This window comes from Papio anubis, chromosome 16 (genome assembly GCF_008728515.1).
Source record: "Papio anubis isolate 15944 chromosome 16, Panubis1.0, whole genome shotgun sequence".
NCBI classification, from domain to species: domain Eukaryota; kingdom Metazoa; phylum Chordata; class Mammalia; order Primates; family Cercopithecidae; genus Papio; species Papio anubis.
In genome coordinates, this window is record NC_044991.1 from 70,854,962 (window position 1) to 70,882,409 (window position 27,448).

A 27,448-nucleotide genomic window follows, 5' to 3' on the forward strand; every position below is an offset into this window, starting at 1 on the left:
AACAGTCTTTCTTTTTTTTTTTTGAGACGGAGTCTCACTGTGTCACCCAGGCTGGAGGCAGGCGGATCTCGGCTCTGCCTGCAAGCCTGGCCCCAGGTTCAGGGGGCCATTCTCCTGCCTCTAGCCTCCGAAAGTAGTTGACTATAGGCTACTGGGCCACCACGCCTGGCTAGTTTTTGTATTTTTAGGTAGAGATTGGCTCTTCAATGCATGTTAGCCAGGATGGTCTCTGACCTCCTGGACTCCTCGCGGTGGATCTCGCCTGGGCCTTTGGCCTCCCAGAGTGCTGGGATTACAGGCTTGAGCCACCGCGCCCGGCCAATAGTCTTTCATTGCATTTTTTTTTTTTTTCAACCCCAGTTCTGGATTTGAGTCTTTTATCAAAGACATAAATACACCCCTCGTTTAAGGTACATTGTACAGCTTTCTGGACCGGTTGAAAGGATGCAACACTGGCTGGGCACGGTGACTCACACCTGTAATCCTAGCACTTTGGGAGGCCGAGGAGGGCGGATCACTTGAGCACGGGAGTTTGAGACCAGCCTGGCCAACGTGGTGAAAACTGTCTCTACTAAAAATACAAAAATTAGCCAGGTGTAGTGGCACGAGCTTGTAGTCCCAGCTACTTGGGAGGCTGAGACAGGAGAATCACTTGAATCTGGGATGCAGAGGTTGCAGTGAGCCGAGATCGCGCCATTACACTCCAGCCTGGGTGACAGTGAGACTCTGTCTCAAAAAAGAAAAAAAAAAGGTGGGGTTGCCAGGTGCAGTGGCTTATGCCTGTAATCCCAGCACTTTCGGAGGCCGACGTGGGCGGATCACGAGGGCAGGAGATCGAGACCATCCTGGCCGACACGGTGAAACCCCATCTCTACTAAAAATACAAAAAATTAGCCGGGCTTGGTGGCGGGCACCTGTAGTCCCAGCTACTCGGGAGGCTGAGGCAGGAGAATGGCCTGAACCCGGGAGGCAGAAGTTGCAGTGAGCCAAGATCGCGCCAGTGCACTCCAGCCTGGGTGACAGAGCAAAACTCTGTCTCAAAAAAAAAAAAAAAATCCTGAATTTCAAATGATTTCTTCTTGGTAAAGCTCTGTTCATAGGCTTCCATTCTTTCCCATACTCAAACCCTAGTACACGGCTTATTCAGAGTTGCCAGCCAGGGCAGAGTACTGGGCAAGGGGGAGGCCACTCCAGGGGCAGAATTTGGGGGCTCTAGCTCAGAGCTGGGAGATAAGCAGCTAGAGGACAGGCCTGGGGAGTGCTGTGGCAGTGTGTTCCGAATACATCCCCAAAATGTATTCAACGATTGTCTCCCGACCCAAATACTCTCTTATCCTGTGGGCTTGGTGCTCCTCCCATTGAGAGATGGGGTCTCTGTTCCCTCCTCTGAATCTTTGAATCTGGCACCGTGGCAGAAGTGATGCTGGCGACCTCTGAGGCTAATTCATAAAAGGCTATACAACTTCTGCCTGATTCTCTTGGGACATTCACCTTTAGAGCACAAGACTCCATTTAAGAAGTCCAAGGCCATGTGGATAGGCCGTGGATAGGTGTTCTGACCAACAGCCAGAGATCTCAGTCTATATCAGCATCTTGGTATAGATCGCTTGCCAAACATGAATGATGATACCTCCAGATGACTCCTGGCCCCAGCCATCAAGCACCTCAGCCTTTTGCCATCCCAACTGAGGCCCCAGATGTCATAGAGCAGAGACAAGCCATCCATGCTGCATTCTTTCTGAATTCCTGACTCCCAGAATCTATGAATATAATAAAATGGGAGTGAAGGTGTGCCCTCACTGCCATTTTGTTATATTTGTTTTTATTTTTATTTTTATTTTTTTTGTTTTGTTTTGTTTTTTTGAGACAGGGTCTCATTCTGTCTCCCAGGCTGGAGTGCAGTGATGTGATCCTCAGCTTACCGCACCCTCCGCCTCCCAGGTTCAAGTGATTCTTCTGCCTCAGCCTCCCCAGTAGCTGGGATTACAGGCACATGCCACCATGCCTGGCTAATTTTTTGTATTTTTAGTAGAGACAAGGTTTCACTATGTTGACCAGGCTGGTCTCAAACTCCTGACCTCAAGTGATCTACCTGCCTCGGCCTCCCAAAGCGCTGGGATTACAGGCATGAGTCACTGCTCCCAACCTTGTTTTTGATTTTTTCGAGACAGGGTCTTGCTCTGTCTCGAAGTACATTGGTGTGATCATAGCTCACTGTAACCTCAACCTCCTGGACTCGAGCGATCCTCCTGCTTCAGCTTCCCGAGTAACTGGGACTACAGGTATATGCCACCATTCCCAGCTAATTTTAAAAAATGTATTTTGGGTCTTTCGTCTGAGCCACCAACATGCCATCCAGACTGAGGAAAACCCAGAAACTTTGGAGCCATATGAGCCACGGCCACAGCTGCATAGGCAAGCTCCAGAAGCACCCCGGAGGCCACGATAATGCTGGTGGAATGCATCACCACAGGATCAGCTTCAACAAATACCACCCAGGTTACTTTTAGAAAGTTGATATGAGGCATTACCACTTAAAGAGGAACCAGAGTTTCTGCCCAACTTGCAGCCTTGACAAATTGTGGACTTTGGTCAGTGAACAGACACAGGTGAATGCTGCTAAAAACAAGTCTGGGGCTGCTCCCATCATTGATGTGGTGTGATTGGACTACTACAAAGTTCTGGGAAAGGGAAAGCTCCCACAGGAGCCTGTCATCATGGAGGCCAAATTCTTCAGCAGAAGAGCTGAGGAGAAGATTAAGGGTGTTGAGGGAGCCTGTGTCCTGGTGGCTTGAGGCCATATGGAGGGAAGTTCATTAAAAGCTAACTACTTAAAAACACACACACAAAAAACAAATAGGCCGGGCGTGGTGGCTCACGCCTATAATCCCAGCACTTTGGGAGGCCAAGACGGGCGGATCACCTGGTTGGGAGTCTGAGACCAACCTGACCAACATGGTGAAACCCCCCATCTCTACTAAAAATACAAAAAATTAGCCAAGTGTAGTGGAGTAGTCCCAGCTACTCGGGAGACTGAGGCAGGAGAATCACTTGAACCTGGGAGGCAGAGGTTGCAGTAAGCCGAGATCTCACCATTGCACTCCAGCCTGGGCAACAAGAGTGAAAATTCTGTCCCAAAAAATAAATAAGCTTTTTAAAAATTATATATATATATATATATATATATATATATATTTTTTTTTTTTTTTTTTGGTGGGGGGAGCTGGGCATAGTGGCTCATGCCTGTAATCCCAGCACTTTGGGAGACCAAGGTGGGACAACTGCTTGAGCCCAGAAGTTTGAGACCAGCCTGGGCAACATAGCAAGACCCGGTCCATCTCTATTTATTTATTTTTATTTGAGATGAAATTGCAGACATCCTAGTACTTTACCTCTAAAATAAATCAATACCTATGGAAATAAATATTGCCGAGGCTGGTCTTAAACTCCTAACCTCAAGCGATCTTCCCACTTTGGCCTCCCAAAGTGCTGGGATTACAGGCATGAGTCACTACACCTGGCCTTAAAATGGCAGTTGTAAGCCACTGATTTGGAGTAATTTGTTATAGAGCAATAGGTAACTAGAATAAACACCTATAATCTTACAAGGAACTTTCTGGTTCTATCTGAATCTAATCCAACTTCCACTTTCACTTTTCGAAAGGATAACTGAGGTCTAGTTGGGGAAGAGACTGGCAATCTGCCTACTAACCAGGAGTTTCTCCCACCACGCCCTCCTGACCAAGAAGGTGCCTTGGAGGAAGCAAGGCCTGTTCTACCACAGGGTCAGTAGGCTTTTCGCCTTCATCCACAGATGGCTTGTGGCAAGGATATATTTTTTAGTCCAATTTATGTGAAAACTTTGAATCTAATTGTGTGTTCTGTGAATTGGGGTAATGGTTATTGTTTATAGAGCATAAGCCAAGTTTTATATTCTACAATGCAAACAGGTACCTTGCTCTCTCACAAACTGTTTACATCTCAAAAAAAACTTTGAGGCCGGGCCGTGGCTCAAGCCTGCAATCCCAGCACTTTGGGAGGCCGGTGGCTGGCTGGATCACTTGAGGTCAGAGACGACCATCCTGGGCTAACATGGTGAAACCCCCGCTCTACTAAAATACAAAACTAGCCGGGCGGGTGGCGGGCCTCTGTAGTCCCAGCTACCTGGAGGCTGAGGCAGGAGAATGGCCTGAACCTGGGAGGCTGAGCTTGCAGTGAGCTGAGATCACACCACTGCACTCCAGCCTGGGTGATTACAGCCGAGATCTCGCCCCCAAAAAAAAAAAAAAAAAACTCTTTGAGGGCTGTGCATGGTTGCTCACGCCTCTGTAATCCCAACACTTTGGGAGGCTGCATGGCAGACTACCTGGAGGTCAGGAGTTCAAGACCAGCCTGGCCAACATGATGAACTGTCTCTACCTAAAAATACAAAAAAAAAAAAAAAAAAGCTGCATGGTAGTGCACTTGTAATCCCAGCCACCTCGGGAGGCTGAGGCAGGAGAATCCCTTGAACCCCAGAGGCAGAGGCTTGCAGTGGAGCCAAGATCAGATCACTGCACTCCAAGCCTGGGGCACAGAGCAAGACTACTCAAAGAAAACTCCACTTGAAACAGAAAAGCGAATAGGCATTAGGTCAAGGTGGCTCAAGCCTGTAATCCCACTTTGGGAGGCCGGGCGGGTGGATTTCACGAGGTCGCAGATCGACCATCCTGGCTAATGATGGTGAAAACCCCCTGCCTCTACTAAAAATACAAAACACTAGCCGGGCGTGGTGGTGGGCGCCTGTAGTCCCAGCTACTTGGGAGGCTGAGGCGGGAGAATGGCGTGAACCCGGGAGGCGGAGCTTGCAGTGAGCCGCCGAGATCACGCCACTGCACTCCAGCCTGGGAGACACAGTGAGACTCCGTCTCAAAAAAAAAAAAAAAGAATAGTACATTAAACACCAGTGTGCCCATCAAACTTAAAAAAAATTGTTAACATAGTGCCATATATGCTTTCCATATGTATAATCATTTTACATTTCTTTTTGTTTTCTTTTTTTTTTTTTACATGTAGACCTTTTTGTTTTTTTTTCTTTACATGTAGACCTTAAAATCCCAGTGTATGCGCCAGGCACAGTGGCTTATGCCTGTAATCCCAGCACTGGGAGGCCAAGGCGGGCAGATCACTTGAGGTCAGGAGTTCAAGATCAGCCTGGCCAACATGGCAAAACCCTGTCTCTACTAAAAATGCAAAAAGTAGCCGGGCGTGGTGGCGGGCGCCTGTAGTCCCAGCTACTCGGGAGGCTGAGGCAGGAGAATCGCTTGAACCCGGGAGGCAAAGGTTGCGGTGAGCCGAGGTTGTGCCACTGCCCTCCAGCCTAAGCCGACAGAGCAAGACTCTGTCTCGGAAAAAAAAAAAAAAATCCTAATGTATGTATAATCTTTTTTTTTTTTTGGATAGAGTCTTGCCTCTACTACCCAGGCTGGAGTGCAGTGGCACAACGCTGGCTCACGCAACCTCCTTCTTTGGGTCTGCCATTTTCCTCCTGAGTAACTGGGATTACAGCGCGGAGCCACCGCCCCCGCCTGCTAATCTTTTTTTTAGACAGAGTCTTGCTCTGCTGCCCAGGCTGGAGGCAGTGGCCCATCTCGGCTCACTGCAAGCTCTGCCTCCTCCTGGGTTCAGGGCCATTCTTGCCCCTCAGCCTCCTGAGTAGCTGGGATTACAGGCACACACTACCATGCCCAGGTAATTTTTTGTATATTTAGTAGAGACGGGGTTTCACTATGTTGGCCAGGCTGATCTCGAACTCCTGACCTCCTGATCCGCCTTCCCGGCCACCTCCAAAAGTGCCGGGATTTCATAGGCTGAGCCACCCTCTATCTGATCTTGTATAATCTTTTACCAAACATCTAAATGAATCTTGGTGACATAATAGTATTTTACCCTTAAATACCTCATTGTATAACAATAATGCCATTATCATTTCTATTACCTAACTTTTTTTTTTTTTTTTTTTGAGACAGAATCTCGCTCTGTCGCCCAGGCTGGAGTGCAGTGGCGCAATCTCCACTCACTGCAAGCTCCGCCTCCCAGGTTCACGGCATTCTCCTGCCTCAGCCTCCAGTGTAGCTGGGACTACAGGCGCCTGCCACCGCACCCAGCTAATTTTTGTATATTTAGTAGAGACGGGGTTTCACCGTGTTAGCCAGGATGGTCTTGATCTCCTGACCTCGTGATCTACCCGCCTTGGCCTCCCAAAGTGCTGGGATTACAGGCATGAGCCACTGTGCCGGGCCTATTACCTAATGTTTAATGCATATTCAGACTATCCCCTAATTGCCCCCAAAATGTGTTTTATACATGTTTTTTCAAGCGAGGATTTAGTCAGGGTTCACACATTGTATTTGACTATCTCTTTAAATCCAGAACAGTCTCCCTATCTCTTTTCTTTTTTAAATGATTTTTTTTTTCACAGACAGGGTCTTGCTCTGTTACCCAGGATGGAATTCAGTGGCACAATCATAGCTCACTGCAGCCTCGACTTTCTGGACTTAAACGATCCTCCCACCTCAGCCTCCACAGTAGCTGGGACTACAGGTGTGCGCCACCATGTCCAGCAAATTCTTTAATTTTTTTTTTTTTTTTTTTTTGAGACGGAGTCTCACTGTGTCTCCCAGGCTGGAGTGCAGTGGCGCGATCTCGGCTCACTGCAAGCTCCGCCCCCCGGGTTCACGCCATTCTCCCGCCTCAGCCTCCCAAGTAGCTGGGACTACAGGCGCCCGCTACCGCGCCCGGCTAGTTTTTGTATTTTTAGTAGAGACGGGGTTTCACCATGTTAGCCAGGATAGTCTCGATCTCCTGACCTTGTGATCCACCCGCCTCAGCCTCCCAAAGTGCTGGGATTACAGGCTTGAGCCACCGCGCCCGGCCAATTCTTTAATTTTTTGTAGAGACAGGGTCTCACTGTGTTGCCCAGGCTGGTCTGGAACTCCTGGGCTCAAGTGATCCTCCCACCTTGGCCTCCCCAAGTATTTGGTTTACAGGCATGAGCTACTGCTCCTGACCAGATACTGATGTTTTGAAAAGACCAAATTAGGTGTCTTGCAGAATATCTCACATTCTGGATTTATCTCATTGCTTCATCATAGTGCCTATTAACTTGTTCCTTTATCTCCTTTATTTCCTGTAAACTGAAGTTAGGTCTGAAGGCTTGACTGTGAATTAAACATTTTTGGCAAGAATATTTCATAGGTGGTGATGTCAGATTAGTTTTTATTAGTAAAATTAAGCTTAATCAACTCGCTAAAGTGGTGAGCGGGGGTGTTTTTAAATTCAAACATGAGCCACAAAAATGCCCCTTTATCCCAGCTGCTATTCACTATGTGCACAAACTTCCTGGTACATAAGATCGTGAAAATGAAAAATAGCCGACTTGAACAAGTGTTCCAACTTCACTCTTAAAAATAAAAAAGCAACGACAATCAAAAACAAAAAACAAAAAAAGAAAACATATATACCAGTCCTGGCAGATAACGGTGTAAAAATAACTGGAGATCGCACCACTGCACTCCAGCCTGGGCAACAGAGCGAGACTCCCGTCTCAAAAACAAAAAACAAAACCCTCTGATCCGAGTTTTCGGGGAGACTAATTTGAGTAATAATATAACTCCGGTCTTCCGCACAGCCCGTTCCGCGCGTGAATTACTATTTCTCTACTGCAATTGCCCTGTCTTGATAAATCGGTAGTGTTCAGGCAGAGGGCAAGATGAAACCACTTGGGCAACCTTACAGGGCTGCCCTTCCGCAGCTCACAATCTAATTGCTGAGAGAAATTAACCTAGTAAGAGCTGCAAACTGGACACCGAGCATGCAGTGTGAGGAGCTGGTCCAGAGCCTCTGAGCCACACTGGGAAGTCAGGGACGGTTCAGGGCCGGGGGCGACACAATGTCCGAGGCCTGCGACTTCCCGCCCTTGCTCCCTCTCATCCCTGCGACTTTCTCTCATCCGTCCTCCACACGTAAGAGACGACGCCTCCGAGAAGAAGGCTCTGGGACGCGGGACTGGCTAGAGCTCCAGAGCCCCAGTAGCCCGGCTCAAGGTCCTCGGCGCATAGGCGCCCCACGGTGACGTCAGGGACGCGACTCCCGCGATGCCCCGCGCGCCGTCTGATCCCAGGCGCGGGCTCAGACCGGGATCTCGGAGTTCCCCTGCGCCTTCCTGACGGTGCGTTCTGGCGGCCTCGGGCGCGGGCGCTGCGATCGGACAGCCTGGAGCCTTTGGCCTCGATTTACATGGGAGGCCCCTCGAAACAGGGCACGTCACTTGCCCCCGGTCACCTGCGGACGGGGAGACTCTCGGGTTGACTCCAAGGCCTGACATTCCCCTCCGGTTTTCACGAAGGAGGATGAGGATGTTGTCAGGAGCTGCGGCAAGGCTGGAGGAGCTTGCGGTTGGGTCCACCCGCCTCTGGACAGGCCTTAGCATTCACCCGCAGTTTCTCCCTGACTTTGAACCCAAACTCCCTACCCCTGCAAGTCCTTTCCTGTTTGATTGCTGAACTGCAAGTGACGGAAGAATTAAGTGTTGGCGAAAGCTGATGCTTCAGGGGGTGCAGGGTAGAGGTCAGGGGTGGGGGCCTCGCCTTGTCCTTGTGGTGTGTATAATGTAGCCCAGGGTCCTGGCACTGAGTCTCATCAGGAATGCAAGGGATTTGGATTAGATGGTTTCTTAGAGAGTAAATTATCCCCCTATGCAACTGCATACCTAAGGAAACCGCTGGGGCTGGCATGAGCCTGGAAAAACCCAGGAAGGGTTAATAGCCCTGTCCTTTAGTCAATGGCCCTACACTTCTTCCAGTGACTCAGAAGGGGCCCCTGGAGTCATGCAAATGGAACATACCCATCATGCACCAAAACGTCCTTGTGTCTCCTTGTATCCTCTCCACAACCATTGTTACTTTAGATTGGTTTCTGTCACTTTAGATTTGTGTGTAATTTATAGAGTTTGTTTTTTTTTTTTTTTTTTTTTTTTTTTTTTTTTTTTTTTTTGAGGCATAGTCTCACTCTGTCACCCAGGTTGGAGTGCAATGGTGTGATCTGGACTCACTGCAACCCTGCCTCCCAGATTCAAGTGATTCTCCTACCTCAGTCTCCCAGGTAGCTGGGATTACAGGTGCGAGCCACCGCGCCCGGCCTAGAGTTTTATATAAATAGTCTTATAGGCCGGGCATGGTGGCTCACACCTGTAATCCCATCACCTTGGTAGGCCTAGGTGGGTGGATCACTTGATGTCAGGAGTTCGAGACCAGCCTGACATGGCGAAACCCCGTCTCTACTAAAAACACATAAATTAGCCAGGTGCGGTGGCTCTTGCCTGTAATCCCAGCTACCTGGGAGGCTGAGGCAGGAGAATCACTTGAACCTAGGAGGTGGAGGTTGCAGTGGGCTGAGATCATACCACTGCACTCCAGCAGGGGTGACAGAGAGAAACTCGGTCTCAAAAAAAAAAAAAAAAAAATTAGCCTGACATGGTGGTGTGTACCTGTAGTTCCAGCTACTCAGGAGGCTGAGGTAGGAGGATGGCTTGAGCCTGGGAGACAGAGGCTGCAGTGAGCCGAGATGGCTCCACTGCCCTCCAGCCTGGACTATAGAGCCAGACTTTGTCTCTAAAAAATTTAAAATTAAAAAAAAGATTGCCAGGCGCAGTGGCTCACGCCTGTAATCCCAGCACTTTGGGAGGCCGAGGCGGGTGGATCACCTGAGGTCGGGAGTTCAAGACCAGCCTGACCAACATGGAGAAACCCCGTCTCTACTAAAAATACAAAATTAGCTGGGCCTGGTGGCATATGCCTATAATCCCAGCTACTAGGGAGGCTGAGGCAGGAGAATTGCTTGAACCTGGGAGGCGGAGGTTGCGGTGAGCCGAGATTGTGCCATTGTACTCCAGCCTGGGCAACAAGAGTGAAACTCCGCCTCAAAAAAAAAAAAAAAAATACAGTATGTTCTCTTTTGCTTCTTTTAGCACAGTTTGTAACATTTATATTTTATCAATAATTTATTCCTTTTGTTGAGTAAAATTCCACTGTATGGATAGATTTGTTTTTTATCTATAATTTGTTTATCCAGTCACCTGTTGACATTTAGGTTGTTTCCAGTTTGGGATTGTAACAAACAAAGCCATCTAAAAGCTTTGTGTGGAGATATGTATTCATTTTTCTTGGAGTGGCTAGGTGATATGATAGGTGTATATTTAAGGTTTTTTTTTTTTTTTTTTTTTTTTTTTTGAGACAGTTTCCCTTTGTTATCCAGGCTGGGGTGCAGTGGTGTGATCTCGGCTCACTACAACCTCCACCTCTCGAGTTCAAGTGATTCTCCTGCCTCAGCCTCATGAGTAGCTGGGATTACAGGTGCGCATCACCGTGCCCAGCTAACTTTTTTGTATTTTTAGTAGAGACGGGGTTCCACTGTTGGTCAGGCTGGTCTCAAACTCCTGACCTCGTGATCTGCCCGCCTCAGCCTCCCAAAGTGCTGGGATTACAGGCGTGAGCCACCGCGCCTGGCCCTATTTAAGTTTTTAAGAAACAGTTTTCAGGCTGGGCATGGTGGTTCACGCCTGTAATCCCAGCCTTTGGGAGGTTGAGGCAGGCAGATCACGAGGTCAGGAGACCAGCCAGTTCGAGACCACCCTGGCCAACATGATGAAACCCCGTCTCTACTAAAAATACAAAATTAGTCAGGTATGGTGGCATGTGCCTGTAGTCCCAGCTACTTGGGAGGCGAGGGCAGAAGAGGTGCTTGAACTTGGGAGGCAGAAGGTTGCTGGCCAGAGGAGGAGCCAGGGAACCGTCACCACTACACTCCCAGCTGGAAGTGACATGAGACTCCATCTCAAAAAAAAAAAAAAAAAAAAGAAAAAAGAAGGCCTAAAGTAGTTGTACATTCCCATAGCAGTATTTGAGAATTCTTTTTTTTTTTTTTTTTTTTTTTGAGGAGGAGTCTCCGCAGCTGTAAGGCTGGAGTGCAGTGGCGGGATCTCAGCTGCACAAGCTCACGCCTCCCGGGTTTCGCCATTCTCCTACCTCCAGCCTCCCGGTAGCTGGGACACGAAGTAGCCATACCTAAGCCCGGCTAGTTTTTTGGCATTTTTTAGTGAGCGAGGTTTCACTGTGTTAGCCAGGATGGTCTCGATCTCCTGACCTCGTGATCCCGCCCGTCTCGACCTCCCAGGGCTGGGATTACAGGCCGAGCCACACATGCGGCCTGGTATTTGAAGTCCCTAATTGCTCCCCCATCTTCATCAACATTTGGTATAATTAGTCTTTTTTAATTTTAGCCATTCTTTTTTTTTTTTTTTTTATATATCTGACTGAGACGGAGTCTCGCTCTGTTGCCCAGGCTGGAGTGCAGTGGCCGGATCTCAGCTCACTGCAAGCTCTGCCTCCCGGGTTTACGCCATTCTCCTGCCTCAGCCTCCCGAGTAGCTGGGACTACAGGCGCCCGCCACCTTGCCTGGCTAGTTTTTTGTATTTTTAGTAGAGACGGGGTTTCACCGTGTTAGCCAGGATGGTCTCGATCTCCTGACCTTGTGATCCGCCCGTCTCGGCCTCCCAAAGTGCTGGGATTACAGGCTTGAGCCACCGCGCCCGGCCAATTTTAGCCATTCTAATAGGCACGCAAATCTCATTGTGGTTTTAATTTACATTCCCCTAATTACATGGTATTGAGCATCTTTTCATGTGCTTTTGCCACTGGATGTAGGATTTGCAGGTGGATCAGATACGTGATGTGAGAGATGAGTCAAGAATAATTTTGAACCCTTGCCAGTCCCTGAGTACTTCCTAATCCCCCCTCCTCCTTGCCATGCGCTGGCTATTTCCTGTGCCATTCCCTGCATTGCAAATTCCTAAATCATCCAGCTCTAAAGAGCCTTCAGTGATCCTGTTGGGTGGGCACTCACAGTCCTGGCAATTGATCTTCACCTGTACAGAGCTAATTTTCCAGTCATTATCTTCTGTACCAGTTGGTGAGCTTCCTGAGAATATGGATGGTTGGATTTTCTCATTATGACTAACCTCTCGTTGTAGCCCAGACTCAGACTTTCAGTATACATCACAAATGGTACTCTCCAATCTAATACCAAGTTGTGGATGTTTTGCTTCAAGCTACCAGCCCTTAGCTGTGTGATCAGTGCAATTTACTTAATATCTCTGTGTCTGAATTTGTTTGTTAAAATGTTAGCTGCCGCACAGAGTAATAAACATTAAATGCAAAATAAGCCAGCACAGTGGCTCACGCCTGAAACTCCAGCAAGTAGGGAAAGTGAAATGGGAGGATTGAACCCAGGAGTTTGAGCTTGTTTGAGCCCAGGAGTTCGAGGCCACAGTGAGCTATGATGGCACCATTGCACTGCAGCTCCCCAGATTGGAGTGCGGTGGTGCCATCATAGCTCACTACAGCCTCGAACCAGAGTGAGACCTCATCTCTAAAACAAAAAAGGCAAAATGAATGTAAAACTCTTAATATGGGGCCAGGCACATAGTGTCTTCCCTAGGAAAATCATCCTGTTATTCTTATCTTTTTCTTTTTTTTTTTCCGAAACAGGGTCTCTTTTTTTTTTTTTTTTTTTTGAGACGGAGTCTCGCGCTGTCGCCCAGGCTGGAGTGCAGTGGCGCGATCTCGGCTCACTGCAAGCTCCGCCTCCCGGGTTCACGCCATTCTCCTGCCTCAGCCTCCTGAGTAGCTGGGACTACAGGCGCCCACCACCGCGCCCGGCTAATTTTTTGTATTTTTAGTAGAGACGGGGTTTCACTGTGGTCTCGATCTCCTGACCTTGTGATCCGCCCGCCTCGGCCTCCCAAAGTGCTGGGATTACAGGCGTGAGCCACCGCGCCCGGCAACAGGGTCTCACTCTATCACCTAGCTCGGAGTGCAGTGGCGAGATCTGGGCTCACTGCAACCCCTGCCTCCCAGGTTCGAGCAATTCTTGTGCCTTAGCCTCCCGAGTAGCTGGAACTACAGACGAGCAGCACCACACCTGGCTAATTTTTGTATTTTCAGTAGAAATGGGGTTTCACCATGGTGGCCAAGCTGATCTCGAACTCCTAGCCTGAAGTAATCAGCCCACCTTGGCCTTCCAAAGTGCTGGGATTACATGTGTGAGCCACCTTGCCCAGCCAAGCTGTTATTATTTTCTGATCTGAATACTTTGATAGTCCATTTCTGGAACTCAAAGATAGGTGCTTTGCAAATGGTTATTAATGTAATCACAATCTTTTGAGTAGTAAAAGCAGACATTGGGGGCCGGGCACAGTGGCTCACGCCTGTAATCCCAGCACTTTGGGAGGCTGAGGTGGGTGGATCACCTGAGGTTAGGAGTTCTAGACAAGCCTGACCAACATGGCGAAAACCCATCTCTACTAAAAATACAAAATTAGCCTGTAATCCCAGCTACTTGGGAGGCTGAGGCAGGAGAATTGCTTGAACCCAGGAGACGGAGGTTGCAGTGAGCCAAGATCACAAGCCATTGCACTCCAGCCTGGGCAATACAGAGCGAAACTCTATCTTAAAAAAAAAAAAAAAAAAAAAGCAGGCATTGAATTAGTTTGATTCCTTGAATCAAGTAATTGAATTGCTTTCCCTCCTTCCATTGAGATCCACACTGTTACAGCAGTGTTCACGGGAGAAGCTCAAGTTTGGTCCGAAATGAGCAGCCGAGATATGATCGGTTTGTAGTCAGGAGATCGGCATCTCATCCTGGAAGGGTCATGGTGAAACCTCGCCCCTGGCTGGCAAATTAGCCGGAAGCGGTGGCGGGTGCCTGTGCCCTGCTGGAGGTTAGAGAATGAACTTCGCAGCGAGGGAGCTGGCATCCCACCACCGCACCTGCCTGGGAGATGTGCGAGACCCGCCTCAAAAAAAAAAAAAAAGAAAGTGTCCCTTTCCAGGCCGAGTCCTTGGCCTCGTATGCCTATATGGCCACTTGTTTGCTGTTGTGTCTCTGTTCTCTATACTGATGCCCTGGAGGTGGGACAGAAGTGTCTGAAAAACATCCCTTTGTTTCAAAATCTCTCTCTCTCATTTTTAGTAGAGACGAGGTCTAGCTGTGTTATCCAGGCTGGTCCTGAACTCCTAGCCTCAAACGATCCTTTTACCTTGGCCTCCCAAAGTGTTGGGATTACAGGATTACAGGTGAGCCACTGCACCCAGCCAACAGTTGTATGTAATAGTTTAAGGAGACTTGGTATTTAGGTTTTGATTTAACAAAATTTTTTTTTTTTTTTTTTTTTGAGACGGAGTCTCACTCTGTCGCGCAGGCGGGAGGGCAGTGGCCGGATCTCAGCTCACTGCAAGCTCCGCCTCCCGGGTTTACGCCATTCTCCTGCCTCAGCCTCCCGAGTAGCCGGGGCTACAGGCGCCCGCCACCTCACCCGGCTAGTTTTTTTGTACTTTTTAGTAGAGACGGGGTTTCACCGTGTTCGCCAGGATGGTCTCGATCTCCTGACCTCGTGATCCGCCCATCTCGGCCTCCCAAAGTGCTGGGATTACAGGCTTGAGCCACCGCGCCCGGCCTTAACAAAATTTTTTATACAGACAGGGGGTATCACTATGTTGCCCAGGCTGGTCTCGAACTCCTGGCTTTACGCAATCCTCCCACCTTGCCCTCCCAAAGTGCTGGGATTATTACAAGTATGAGCCACTGCACCTGACCCCAAATCTCTTTTTGAGACAGTCTCGCTCTGTCACCCAGGCTGGAGTGTGGTGGCACAATTTGGACTCACAGCAACCTCCTCCTCCTGGGTTCAAGCGATTCTCGTGCCTCATCCTCCCGAGTAGCTGAGACTACAGGTTCGTGCCACCATGCCCAGCTAATTTTTGTATTTTTAGTAGATATGGGGTTTCACCATGTTGGCCAGGCTGGTCTTGAAGTCTTGACCTCAGGTGATTCGCCCACCTTGGCCTTCTAAAGTGCTGGGATTACAGGCATGAGCCACCGTGCCCAGCCTGAATCTCTTTTGATGTCCCATATTTTATGAGATACAATTCAAACTGTAGCATTCCCAGTTTTCTCATTTGAGGTCCAAGCCTAACTCTCCAGCCCAAATGTTAGCTTTGTAACATTGCATCCACTCAATTTAAATGGAATGTGTAAAACCCCTTCCATGAGTACCTACCAGAAGCCAAGCTATAGTAAAGGTCTGAAGCTTAAAATGTGCACAGGCTGTCCTTTCTCTTGAGAGAGAAGTAAAATAGTGGGTGAAGGAAGTGCAATGAGGACAAGAATGATAAGGAGGATGCTCTGGAGGTGGAGGGGGAAGGCGCCAGCCAGAAGGGCCATGTGATTCTACTTACTATCAATCAGTGGTGTCCAAACTGGTGCTGGGCCCTGAGCATTTAATAAGTTGATTTGATCCTTATCTTCCCAACACTGGGTCAGGCCTGGGTCTGGAGCCCGGGTTGGGGCAAACTGTGGAATAACCAAATACCTGGAGCCTCCCTGTCCAAGCAGGGCGTGTTCAGGAAAAGTTTCCCAGCAGAGGTAAAGTTTGTATGTTATTAGTCCAGAGTCCAGGGACCACTCCCAGGTGTGGTTGCACCGGGAACACTAGGAATCCTCTCTTCAGGGGATATCTGTTGCTATGATGATAAGTGGAGAGGAAATGTGTGGAGATCATCAGATTCCATCTGGCACCAGCATGATCTCCCTGCTGCCTGACTCACAGCACTGACTCCAGGCTCCTTTGGCTCTAGGGCATTGGCTAACTGGCCCCAGTTCCAGGTTGCAAGTGGACTCTGCAGCTGTTCCCTGCCTCTTGCTTTGGGTAGATACCTTGCCCAAGCTGTCAGGTCCTGCCTCTCCCTGAAATCGGACGACTAATGTGTGGGCCTCAAAGGATAAGAGTGAGGGCACCTGAAGAATTACAGTGGTAATAATAGTTAAGAGTAATATAGTTCTTTTATTGCTGGGTGCAGTGGCTCACTCCTATAATCCTAGCACTTTGGGAGGCCGAGGTGGGTGGATTACCTGAGATCAGGATTTCAAGACCAGCCCAGAGAAACCCATCTCTACTAAAAATACAAAAATTAGCCGAGCGTGGTGGTGTGCGCCTATAACCCCAGCTACTTGGGAGGTTGGGGTTATTGAGACAGAGTCTTGCTCTGTTGCCAAGGCTGGAGTGCAGTGGCATGATCTTGGCTCACTGCAACCTCTGCCTCCCGGGTTCAAGGGATTCTCCTGCCTCAGCCTCCCGAGTAGCTGGGGCTTATTAAGATTAAATTTAATTTTATATTTATATAAATATATTTTATATTTATGTAAAATACATAAATTTATATTATATAAATATAACATATAAATTTTATATTTATATAACATATTTTTCATATTTCTATAACATAATTTTTATATTTCTATAAAATATAATATTTTATGTATTTTATATTTATGTAAAATATATTTTATATAAATATATATTTATATTTTTATAAATTATAAAATTTTATAAAAATTTATATTTTATAAATTATAAACATATTTATATTTGTATAAAATACGATATTTTATATTTGTATAAAATATGATATTTTATATTCTTGGCCAAGCTGGTCTCAAACTCCTGATCTTAGGTGACTCACCCACCTCAGCTTCCCAAAGTGCTGGGATTACAGGCGTGAGCCACTGCACCTGGCCAATATAGTTCTCATTATGTGCCAGGAACTGTTTTTGGTGCTTTACACATATGAATTTATTTAATCCTATAACTACCTACAAAGTAGGTACCAGCATAGTGATTAAGAGCATTGACTCTAGAACCAGACAGGCCAGGTTTGAATCCCTGCTCTGCCATTTACTAGCAGTGTGACCTTGGGGAAGTCTGTGCCTCAGTTTCCCCATCTGCTAAAAGAGGATAATCCCAGTATCTACCTCATAGAGTTGTTACGAGGATTAAATGAGTTACAATTTATAAACAGAATAGTGGCTGGTAAAAACTATCTAAAACTTTGATAAATCTAATTTTTCCAGGTGAGAAAACTGAGGCACAGAAGAGTTAGGTAATTGGCTGGGCATGATGGCTCATGCCTGTAATCTCAGCACTTTGGGTGGCTGAGTCGGGTGGATCACCTGAGATCACGAGTTCAAGACCAGCCTGGCCAACATGATGAAAACCTGTCTCTACAAAAATACAAAATTTAGCTAGGCATGGTGGCATGGTCCTGTAGTCCTAGCTACTCGAGAGGCTGAGGTGGGAGAATCATTTGAACCCAGGAAGGGGGTTGCAGTGAGCCGAGATCATGCCACTGCACTCCAGCCTGGGCAATAAAGCGAGACTGGGTCTAAAAAAAAAAAGTTAGGTCATTTGCCTAAGATACTGCAACGAATGGTGGAGCTGGGACTCAAACCCCAGGAAGTTTGGCTGTAGAGGCTGTGCTTTCAATGAAGTGGGCATGTCCATATTGATTACTTTATAAGGGGAGTGGGCAGGGGAAACCCTGAATTAAGTGATGTGGAAGTTTCTAGCACTTAAGATGTGAGTTAGTCTTCCTTCTTCTGTGGTAAGTGATGTTTACAGCAGCTGGTGGCTGGACTGTCCCCAGGTGGCCAGCAGCTTCTGGAAGGGGGCTCTGAAGCCTGAACAGGGGCTAAAAGGCTGGGGTTTGGTGTGGTCTCTTCAGCGTCCTATCTCAGAGCTCATTTATCTTACTCTCAGCACTGCTCCCAGGAAGTCCAGTGTGGCTTGATCCTTGGTACTTGGTAAATGTCAATCTAAAATAGAAAACCTTTGCTAAATCTCAAGGAGAGACAGTCTCACTGTCTGTGGCCCAGGCTGGAGTGCAGTGGATCACGAGGGCTTGAGCCCTCGAACTCCTTGGCTCAAGCAATCCTCCTCCCTCTGCCTCCCAAGTAGCTGGGATTACAGGAATTCACCACCACGCCCAGGTAATTTCTTAATTTTTTTAGAGACAGGGTCTCGCTGTGATCCCCAGACTGGTCTCGAACTTTTGGACTGAATCAATTCTCCCCCCTCGGCCTCCCAAAGTGCTAGGATTACTGGCGTGAGCCACTATGTCTGGCCTAATCTCTGGGAGTTTAAACCCGAGGTAAACTGAATTCAGTTAAAAAAACCTTTCCCTGGGGCTTCTTATGTCAGGTCTTCTACTGGGTCCTGGAGATAATGGGGTGCATTGAGAGGTCATCTGGACCTCAGGATGCTCCCAGTTCAAAGGGGGAAATGCAGAAGTCTACAGGCAGATTGTGGGCAGTGGACCCGAAATTAAATAAGAATCAGCCACCTGGGAGGGGCAGGAAGTGTTCCTGCCCTTGGTAATGGCTCAGGCAAAGGCAAAGACACCATTTCTTTTGGCCAGGGCTGGGTGGTGGTCTGGCAGATCAGATAAATCTGATTGTGGAGTAAGGAATTTACCTTGAGGGAGAGGAGGACGGTTTTTAATTCTGGAAAAGTAAAGTCAGGTTTGCATTTAGGGAGAGTCATTCTTGCCCGGGGCTAATGTCTGTAATCCCAGCACTCTGGGAGGACAAAGCGGCAGGATCCCTTGAACCTAGGAGTTTCCAGATCAGCCTAGGCAACATAGCAAGACCCCCTTCTCTTAAAAAAAAAAAAAAAAAAAAAAGCGCGGTGGCTCACTCCTGTAATCCCAGCACTTTGGGAGGCCGAGGCGGGAGGATCACGAGGTCAGGAGATCCAGACCATCCTGGCCAACATGGTGAAACCCCGTCTCTACTAAAATACCAAAAAAACAAAACAAACAAACAAAAAAACCGGGCGTAGTGGCGCGCGCCTGTAGTTCCAGCTACTTGGGAGGCTGAGGCAGGGGAATCACTTTAACCTGGGAGGTGGAGGTTGCAGCGAGCCAAGATCGCGCCACTGCACTCCAGCCTGGCAACAGAGCGAGACTCCGTCTCAAAAAAAAAAAAAAAAAAAAAAAAATCAGCCGGGTGTGATGGCGAGTGCTGGTTTTAGCTACTCGAGAGGCTGAGGTGGGAGGATCGGTTGAGCCTAGGAGGTAGAGGTTGCAGTGAGCTATGATCGCGAAACTGCACTCCAGACTGGGCGATAGAGCAAGACCCTGCCTCTAAGAAAATAAACAACAAAAACTAAAGTCTATTAAGGAGGGTTTCTCGGAGGCAGGAGAGGAAGCAGGGAGAGGCACAGGTAGGGTGAGGGGCCGCTTTAGCGTGGGGCGGTAGGGACGCAGGAGTGGCTTGGACTAGCGTGGGGGATTCCGCCCTGGCGCTTTCCCTGGCTGGCTCTCCCATGCTCGCGCCTCATTCCCCTTGCTTGGTCTTCGCTATGTGGGCTACTCCTGGGCCGCCACGGACTGACACCTGAGCCAGGCCTCAGTCACATCACGGCCCGCTCCGTAACTCCGAAGTGGCGGCCGCTAGCCCGGTCCTGCAGCCGGCCCTGGAGGGTTTGGGCAGGTGCCGCCCCGCAGGCCCCGCCCCGCCGGCTCCGCCCCTCCCAAAGGCCCCTCCCCCGTCGCCCGCGCGCCAGGCCCGGGCGGCGCCTACGCGCTTGGCGGGAGATAGAAAAGTGCTTCAACCCGCGCCGGCAGCGGCTGCAGTTCCTGCGAGCTGGGAGCGCGGGACCTGCTGACACGCTGACGCCTCCTATCGCGGCCCGGGGCCCGGAGCGACCGGAGCAGCCTGGGTCCTGACCCCGGCCCGGCTCCCGCTCCGGGCTCAGCCGGCGGGCGGGCGAGCGCGGCGCGGTCCGGGCCGGGGGGATGTCTCGGCGGACGCGCTGGTGAGACAAGTCGGGCGGGCAGAGGTCCCCTCCCCCTCCCTTTAATTCACCCCTCCCCCACCCAGCTCCCCCAGACCCTCCCCAGGCTCCCTCCAAGCTAGGGGTGTGTGTGTGTGTGTTGGGGGCGGGGTGTTTCCGCGGAAATGCTGCGTCCTGGGCCCTCTGAGGCAGGGGCGCGCGTAAAGCTGGGGGGCTCTTGGGAGTCCCTGCGGCTACCCGGGCCTGCTGGGCCTCGGAGCTGGGACGGGCGGGTCTCCTGGGACCCGGGCCAAGCCCTGCATGATGTCATTTTGTCTCCCGCCTAATTGCGGGATGGGGGTGGGCCGGCCGGTGTCAGCTGGCAGGGCCTTCGCCGGGGAGGAAGGCGACCCCTGGGAGCGAGAGGGAGTCACCAGAGTCCCAGCCAGCGGGAGGCCGAGCCTGGGAGGCACTTGTTCCAGCCTAGTTTTGGGTCAACTTGGTGGGTGGGCTTTGCTCCTCAACATTCCGGGGAGCACAGAGACCCCCAAGCCCTCTCCCCCGGACTGAGAAGGGTGCTGAGTTGGGGGCTCTTTTGTCTCTCCCACCTGGGTTCCGCGCCCCAGCTTGGTTCGGTTTGAGACCTCTCTTCCTGTTCCCACGAGGAGTTTTGGGCAGCTGGGGTTGAAGGTGCGGGGGAGAGTCCCTGGGGCAAAGGCAGGAACTGCGGTCTCCATTTTACTTATTTTCCCAAAGACTAAAGTGGCAGAGCCGAGCCCGGATCCCGGAGCCAGGTCTGTGGCTCCAGATTCCTCTCTTACACCTGTGCGCCTGGGGCCTCAGCTCCAGGCTTTTCAGCCTGCCTGGGAGACAGGACAGTGGGGTCCTGACCTCTACCCTGCCTGGATCCCTGCAGCTCAGATAACCTTCGGTCCCTCTTTTTTTTTTTTTTGAGACGGAGTCTCCTTTTGTCGCCCAGGCTGGAGTGCAGTGGCGCGAGATCTTGGCTCTCACTGCAACCTCCTCCTAGGTTCAAGCGATTCTCCTGCCTCAGCCTCCCAGGTAGCTGGGACTACAGGCGCGTGCCACCACACCGGGCTAATTTCTTGTATTTTTGGTAGAAACAGGGTTTCACCATGTTAGCCAGGGTGGTCTCGATTTCCTGACCTTGTGTTCCGCCCGCCTCGGCCTCCCAAAGTGCTGGGATTACAGGCGTGAGCCACCGCGCCCAGCCAACCTTCGGTTCCCTCTTTAGACGATAGCCTCATCTAAAGATGAAGCCTTCCATCCCTCTAGATTTTTGCCCTTTCAGGCTGAGGATAGGGATATGAGCACAGGGACTATGTTCCTCAGGCCCCATTTTCCCAGGGGCAGCACCACTGTCCAGGAAGTTTTTTGTTCAGGCACCTATCAGACCCTGCCCTGGTTTTTTTTTTTTTTTCTTTGAGAGACAGGGTCTCGCTCTGCGGTCCAGGCTGGAGTGCTGTGGTGCAATTGTAGGTCACTGCAGCCTCGATCTCCCACCTCAGCCAGCTGGGACTGCAGGCTGAGTAGCTGGGACTACGGGCACGCGCTGCCACAACTGGCTAATTGTTTTGTTTATTTATTTAGGAGACAGACTCTCGCTCTGTCGCCCAGGCTGGAGGTCAGTGGCACAATCTTGGCTCACTGCAACCTCTGCCTCCTGGGTTCGAGGAATTCTGTCTCAGCCTCCCGAGTAGCTGGGACTATGGGTGAACGCGGCCATGCCTGGCTAATTTTTTGGATTTTTAGTAGAGACAGGTTTCACTATGTTGCTCAGGCAATCCGCCCCCCTTGGCCTCAAAAGTGCTAGGATTAGTGCGGGTGGTGGGGGGGCGGTGGCCTGGCGTCGTGTCTCACCTCACTGTGTTACCCAGGCTGGTCTCGAACTCCTGGCTTCCAGGGATTCTCCTCCCTTGGTGTGAGCCACCTTGCCTGGCCCTATCCTGACTGTTTGTTCATTCCAGAAGTGACTGCCCCTAGACCACCCTCAGGTCCTCAGCTACTTCTCCCCTGAGGGGCTCAGTGGAGGAACCCCTCCCATGTGAAGGGTGGCAGCTCCACAGCCCTCAGCCCTTTTCCTGGCCATTTGCTGTAACTCTCCTCTGCCCTAGTGCCCCACTTCCCACTTTGTCTCTGACTCACCCCAGTCCTGGAGCAGAGCCCAGCACGTTGAAGGGTAAAATGTAGGGTATGTTGGACCAAAATGTGGTTGCCACCACTAACTGGCCTCTGCTTTTTCAGCTGGGATTAGGATGTGAGGACTTGCAGGTGTCTGGAGTTAGGAAGGTCCAGAACTTGGCAAGTGGCCTGACCCCTCTGAGCCTCAATTTCCGCATCTTTTAAGTGGGGATAATGAGAATGTGGGTGAAGTTGATGGCCAGCACACGTGGTAAAGTATATCATCTCACAGAAATCTCCCAGCTGTCTGAGATGCTGACCCTATCTAACAGCATTGGAGGCTGGGTGTGGTGGCTTACGCCTGTAGTCCCAGCACTTTGGGAGGCCAAGAGTTCCAAGACCAGCTTGACCAACATGGTGAAACCCCTCATCTCTACCAAAAATACAAAAATTAGCTGGGTGTGGTGGTAGGTGCCTGTAATCACGGCTACTCAGGGGGCTGAGGCAGGAGAATTCGCTTGAATCCAGGAGGTGGAGGTTGCAGTGAGTCGAGATCATGCCACTGCACTCCAACCTGGGAACAAAGCGAGACTCTGTCTCTAAAAAAAAATAAAAAATAAAAAAATAAACAGCATTGGAACATGAGGGAGTGTCCATGCAGATATCCTTTCATCCTTGAAAGAATATTTGCTGACCTTCTGTTAGAAGCCAGACCTTCTTTGTGCTGGATGCTGGAGAAGCAAAGATGGTTTCTGTCACAAGCTGTCTGGGGGCAGTTGATTTTGAAGCCAGCTTCATTCTGTTATTAGTATCTTCTGGGTTTTTGCCTTCTATATTGCAATGGTGGAGGACCCATGAGCTGGGTCAGGAATGAATTTCAGATCCTTCTGTATTGCTGGCTGTAGACACTGTCCCTTCCTTTCCTGTTTCTGAAAATTTTTTTCTTTTGAAACTGGGTCTTGCCTGGCCTAAAACATTTAATTAGTATTTCTTATTGATTAATAGGCAGCAGCTTTGCACATTTTTTCATTCATTTGTGTATTCAGTCAGTCCCTGGGCAAACATTTAAGACCTTTTGGTGATAAACCCTGGGATACCGAGGTGGAGCTGACCTTTGTAGATGATGTAGAGGAGAGAGGCAGTTGCAGTGTAAAGGCCTGAGACATGCGCTGTGGAAGTATAGGAGTGACTCTAGGAAGCAATGGTGAGCTCTGGAAAACAAGGAGAAGATAATGTGAAGAGCATAGTAAGCTGCCTTTTATTTGGTCACAAGACCGAGACTTGCCTTGTTTGGAAACCTGTAAGCTTTTTCCAGTTTGCAAATGTCTGACCTAGCAACTTACCTGACCAACGTGACCTGATGCAGGTCCTGTCGGGTGGAGTTGGGGAAAGATTACTAACTTTCCTCAAGCACCTGACATCTCTGGAGGTGGATCCTATATGATTTCCTTTTTTTTTTTTTTTTTTTTTTTTTGAGACGGAGTCTCCTCTGTTGCCCAGGCTGTAGTGCAGTGGCAGGGTCTCGACTCACTGCAACCTCTGCCTGCTGGGTTCAAGCAGTTCTCCCAAGGCCTCAAGCTTCTCGAGTAGCTGGGACTGCAGGTACACACCATGCCCAGCTAATTTTGTGTTTTGTATTTTTTTTTTTTTTTTTTTTGAGGTGGAGTCTCTGTTGCCCAGGCTGGAGTGTGGTATCACGATCTCTGATCTCCACTCACTGTGACCTCTGCCTCCTGGGTTCAAGCAATTCTGCCTCAGCCTCTGAGTAGCTGGGATTACAGGCACATGCCACCACACCCAGCCAATTCTTTTTGTATTTTTACAAAAAATTACAAAATTGTAATTTCACCATGTTGGCCATACTGGTCTCGAACCCCTGACCTTGTGATCCACCTACCTTGGCCTCCCAAAGTACTGGGATTACAGACGTGAGCCACCGTGCCCATTTTTTTGGGCTGATTTCCATTTTTTTTTTTCTTGAGACGGAGTTTTGCTCTTGTTGCCCAGGCTAGAGTGCAATGACCCGATCTTGGCTCACCGCAACCTCCGCCACCCAGGTTCAAGTGATTCTCCTGCCTTAGCCTCCTGAGTAGCTGGGATTACAGGCATGTGCCACCACACCAATCTAATTTTGTGTTTTTAGTAGAGATGGGATTTCTCCATGTTGGTCAGGCTAGTCTTGAACTCCCAAACTCAGGTGATCTGCCTGCCTTGGCCTCCCAAAGTGCTGAGATTACAGGTGTGAGCCACCGTACGTGGCCCGATTTCCATTTCTGTAACTACTAAACTGGATAAATATGAGAATTTTTTGGAGCAACTTGGAAGATTGCCTGGTAGAGTAAAAACACTCAGAACTCAAAGCAGCTCGTACTGTTTTTTTTTTTTTCCCCGCTACAGCCATGTTAGAAGATATTGTACAATTGGCCGGGCGTGGTGGCTTACGCCTGCAATCCCAGCACTTTGGGAGGCTGAGGCGGGTAGATCATGAGGTCAGGAGTTCAAGAGCAGCCTGACCAAGATGGTGAAACCCTGTCTTTGTTAAAATGCAAAAAAAAAAATTAGCCAGGTGTGGTGGCAGGTGCCTGTAATCCCAAGCTACTCGGGAAGCTGAGGCAGAATTGCCTGAACCTGGGGGGAGGAGGTTGCAGTGAGCTGAGATGCCATTTCACTCTAGCCTGGGCGACAGAGTGAAACTCCCTCTCAAAAAAAAAAAAACAAAACAGGATACTGTATGCTGATATTTATCTCCATTAAGCCTGTGTGTAGGCAAGGATTGAAAAGGGATTTGCAAAAATGGACGTAAGCTGGACACGGTGGTGCACACCTGTAATCCCAGTTACTTTGGAGGCTGAGGCAGGAGGATCGCTTGAGCCCAGGAATTCAAGACCAGTATGGGCAACATACTGAGACCCTGTCATTACAAACAAACAAACAAACAAAAAAATCCACATATGAAAAAACAACTTGGCCAGTCATGGTGGCTGAGGCCAGTAATCTCAGCACTTTGGGAGGCCAAGGTGGGAGGATTGCTTAAGTCCAGGAGTTCCAGATGAGCCCGGGCAACATAGTGAGATGTTTCTACAAAAAAATACAAAATAGCAGGCATAGTGTCATGTGCTAGTAGTCCCAGGTACTTGGGAGGCTGAGGTGGGAGGATTGCTTGAGCCTAGGAGTTGGAGGCTGCATTAAGCTATGATTATGCCACTATATTCCAGTCTGAAAGACAGAGCCAGACTCTCCCTAAAAGAAGAAAAACAACAAATGGACATAATATATTTAGAATTTTTTTCCCAAATAGCTAATATCTCTTAAAATCCTGGTGCCTGATAACTTACTTCATCAACTTTATTCCTTAAAATATCCATGCGGGTTTGTTACTGAAAGGGAAAAGTGATAGTCTGATTTTAAACATAATATTCTTGGTGAAATCTTAACTTTCTTTTTCCTTTTTTCCTTTCTTTTTTTTTTTTTGAGACAGAGTCTTGCTTTGTTGCCCAGGCTGGGTGCAGTGGCATGATCTTGGCTCACTGCAACCTTCACCTTCTGGGTTGAAGCAATTCTCCTGCCTCAGCCTCCTGAGTAGCTGGGATTACAGGCATGCACCACTGTGCCCAGCTAATATTTGTATTTTTAGTAGAGATGGAGTTTCACCGTGTTTCATCAGGCTGGTCTTGAACTCCTGACCTCAAGCAGTCCACCCACCTTAGCCTCCCAAAGTGCTGGGATTACAGGTTTGAGCCACTGTGCCTGACCTGTTTTTCTTACAGCTTTTGAAATCACTAGGGCATTCCTGAAATTAAAAAGAAGAAAGTAGCTCTTAACCTATTTCATTAAAGAATTTAAAAAGCGGTGAGGTCAGATGTGGTGGCTCATGCCTATAGTCCCAGCACTTTGGGAGGCTGAGGTGGGAGGATCGCTTGAGCCCAGGAGTCCAAAACCACCCTGGGCAATATGGTGAGACCCTGTCTCTACAAAAAGTACAAAAGTTAGCCGGGCATGGTGGCATGCCCCTGTAGTCCCACCTACTTAGGAGGCTGGGGCTGGGGGATCATTTGAGCCAGGAGTTCAAGGCTGCAGTGAGCTGTGATCATGCCACACTGAATTCCAGCCCAGTGGCAGAGTGAGACCCTGTCTCAAAATAAAAATAAAAATAAGTGAAGCAGAAGTGCCTATGTCTTAAAAAGAAGAAAAAGTAAAAGCTCTCTCCCCCAGACCTTTCCCTAGGGTGGGCTGGTCGCTGCCTACATGCTCTCCATTATGTAAAACATATGGACACACCATCCTTGACCTTTGGCCTGCTTTCCCCATAGCGAGGATCTGGATGAGCTGCACTACCAGGACACAGATTCAGATGTGCCGGAGCAGAGGGATACCAAGTGCAAGGTCAAATGGACCCATGAGGAGGTGAGTCCATGGGGAGGAGAGGATTGATGGCAGCTGGGGGCTGTCCAGAGGAGCTGAGCCTGGAGTCCTGATGTCCCATCAGATAGGATGAAGAGGAGGAGTGGGTGAAGGAAGGGATGGGTCCTCTGATTGACCTCATGCTTCTACTCAGAGCATTCTGGGGGACTCTCAATTCTGAGGACTCAGCGGGTGGGAAGGGGATGTGTGTCCCAGACCTCAGGGCCCATTGTGTCTCCTGAGCAGCTGGCATGTTCTAGGTCATGGACGTTGATTGTGCTTTTTGCCTTTTGAGTGCTAGGAGGTTCGGCCAAGTCTGTAACTCTCCCTTTCTTTCTTGTTTTCTTTTTTTGAGACGGAGTTTCGCTCTTGTCACCCAGGCTAGAGGGCAGTGGCGTAATCTCAGCTCACTGCAACCTCTGCCTCCTGGGTTCAAGCGATTGTCCTGCCTCAGCCTCCTGAGAAGGTATGATTACAGGTGTGAGCCACCACATCCAGCTATTTTTTTTTGAGACAGAGTCTCGCTCTGTCACCCAGGCTGGAGTGCAGTGGCATGATCTTGGCTCACTGCAAGCTCTGCATCCTGGGTTCAAGCAATTCTCCTGCCTCAGCCTCCCGAGTAGCTGGGATTACGGGCATGTGCCACCACACCTCGCTAACTTTTTTTTGTATTTTTAGTAGATACGGGGTTTCACCATCCTGGCCAGGCTCGTGACCTCGTGATCTGCACCTCAACCTCCCAAAGTGCTGGGATTACAGGCGTGAGCCACTGTGCCCAGCCTTAATTTTTGTATTTTTAGTAGAGACGGAGTTTCACCTTGTTGGCCAGGCTAACGTTGAACTCCTGACCTCAGGTGATCCACCTGCCTCGGCCTCCCAAAGTGCTGGGATTACAGGCGTGAGCCACCGCACTCTGCCAACTCCCACTTTCTTTTTCTAAAAAAATGAACTGTATTGAACCTTCTGACATCAAGTCCTGAACTGGTTTCCTTCTAGCTCCGTCTTTTTATTTTCTAGTAAACATGATGGAAATATAATTTATATGTAATCATATGCAATCAAATGCCCTGTTTTTTTTTCATTTTTGAGACAGGGTTTTTGCTCTGTTGCTCAGACTGGAGTGCCGTACTAGCATGGCTCACTGTAGCCTCAACTTTCTGGGCTCAAGCAATCCTCCCCCCTCAGCCTCCTGAGTAGCT

General features: G+C 49.2%; 1 protein-coding gene and 1 pseudogene across 2 annotated transcripts in view; both read left to right on the forward strand.

Moving 5' to 3' along the window:
* Positions 1-2,233: 2,233 nt before the first annotated feature.
* On the forward strand, positions 2,234-2,924 carry LOC108580825 (annotated as a pseudogene).
* Positions 2,925-19,467: 16,543 nt separating this feature from the next.
* MYBL2 (MYB proto-oncogene like 2) overlaps positions 19,468-27,448 on the forward strand; it is a 52,389-nt gene continuing 44,408 nt past the window's right edge. For both annotated transcript variants that reach the window (XM_003904720.2, XM_031656782.1), the window contains exons 1-2: positions 19,468-19,748; positions 26,159-26,252. In XM_003904720.2, coding sequence (XP_003904769.1) covers positions 19,729-19,748; positions 26,159-26,252 — 114 coding nt within the window. In that variant the 5' untranslated portion in view covers positions 19,468-19,728. The remainder of the gene's footprint in view (positions 19,749-26,158; positions 26,253-27,448) is intronic.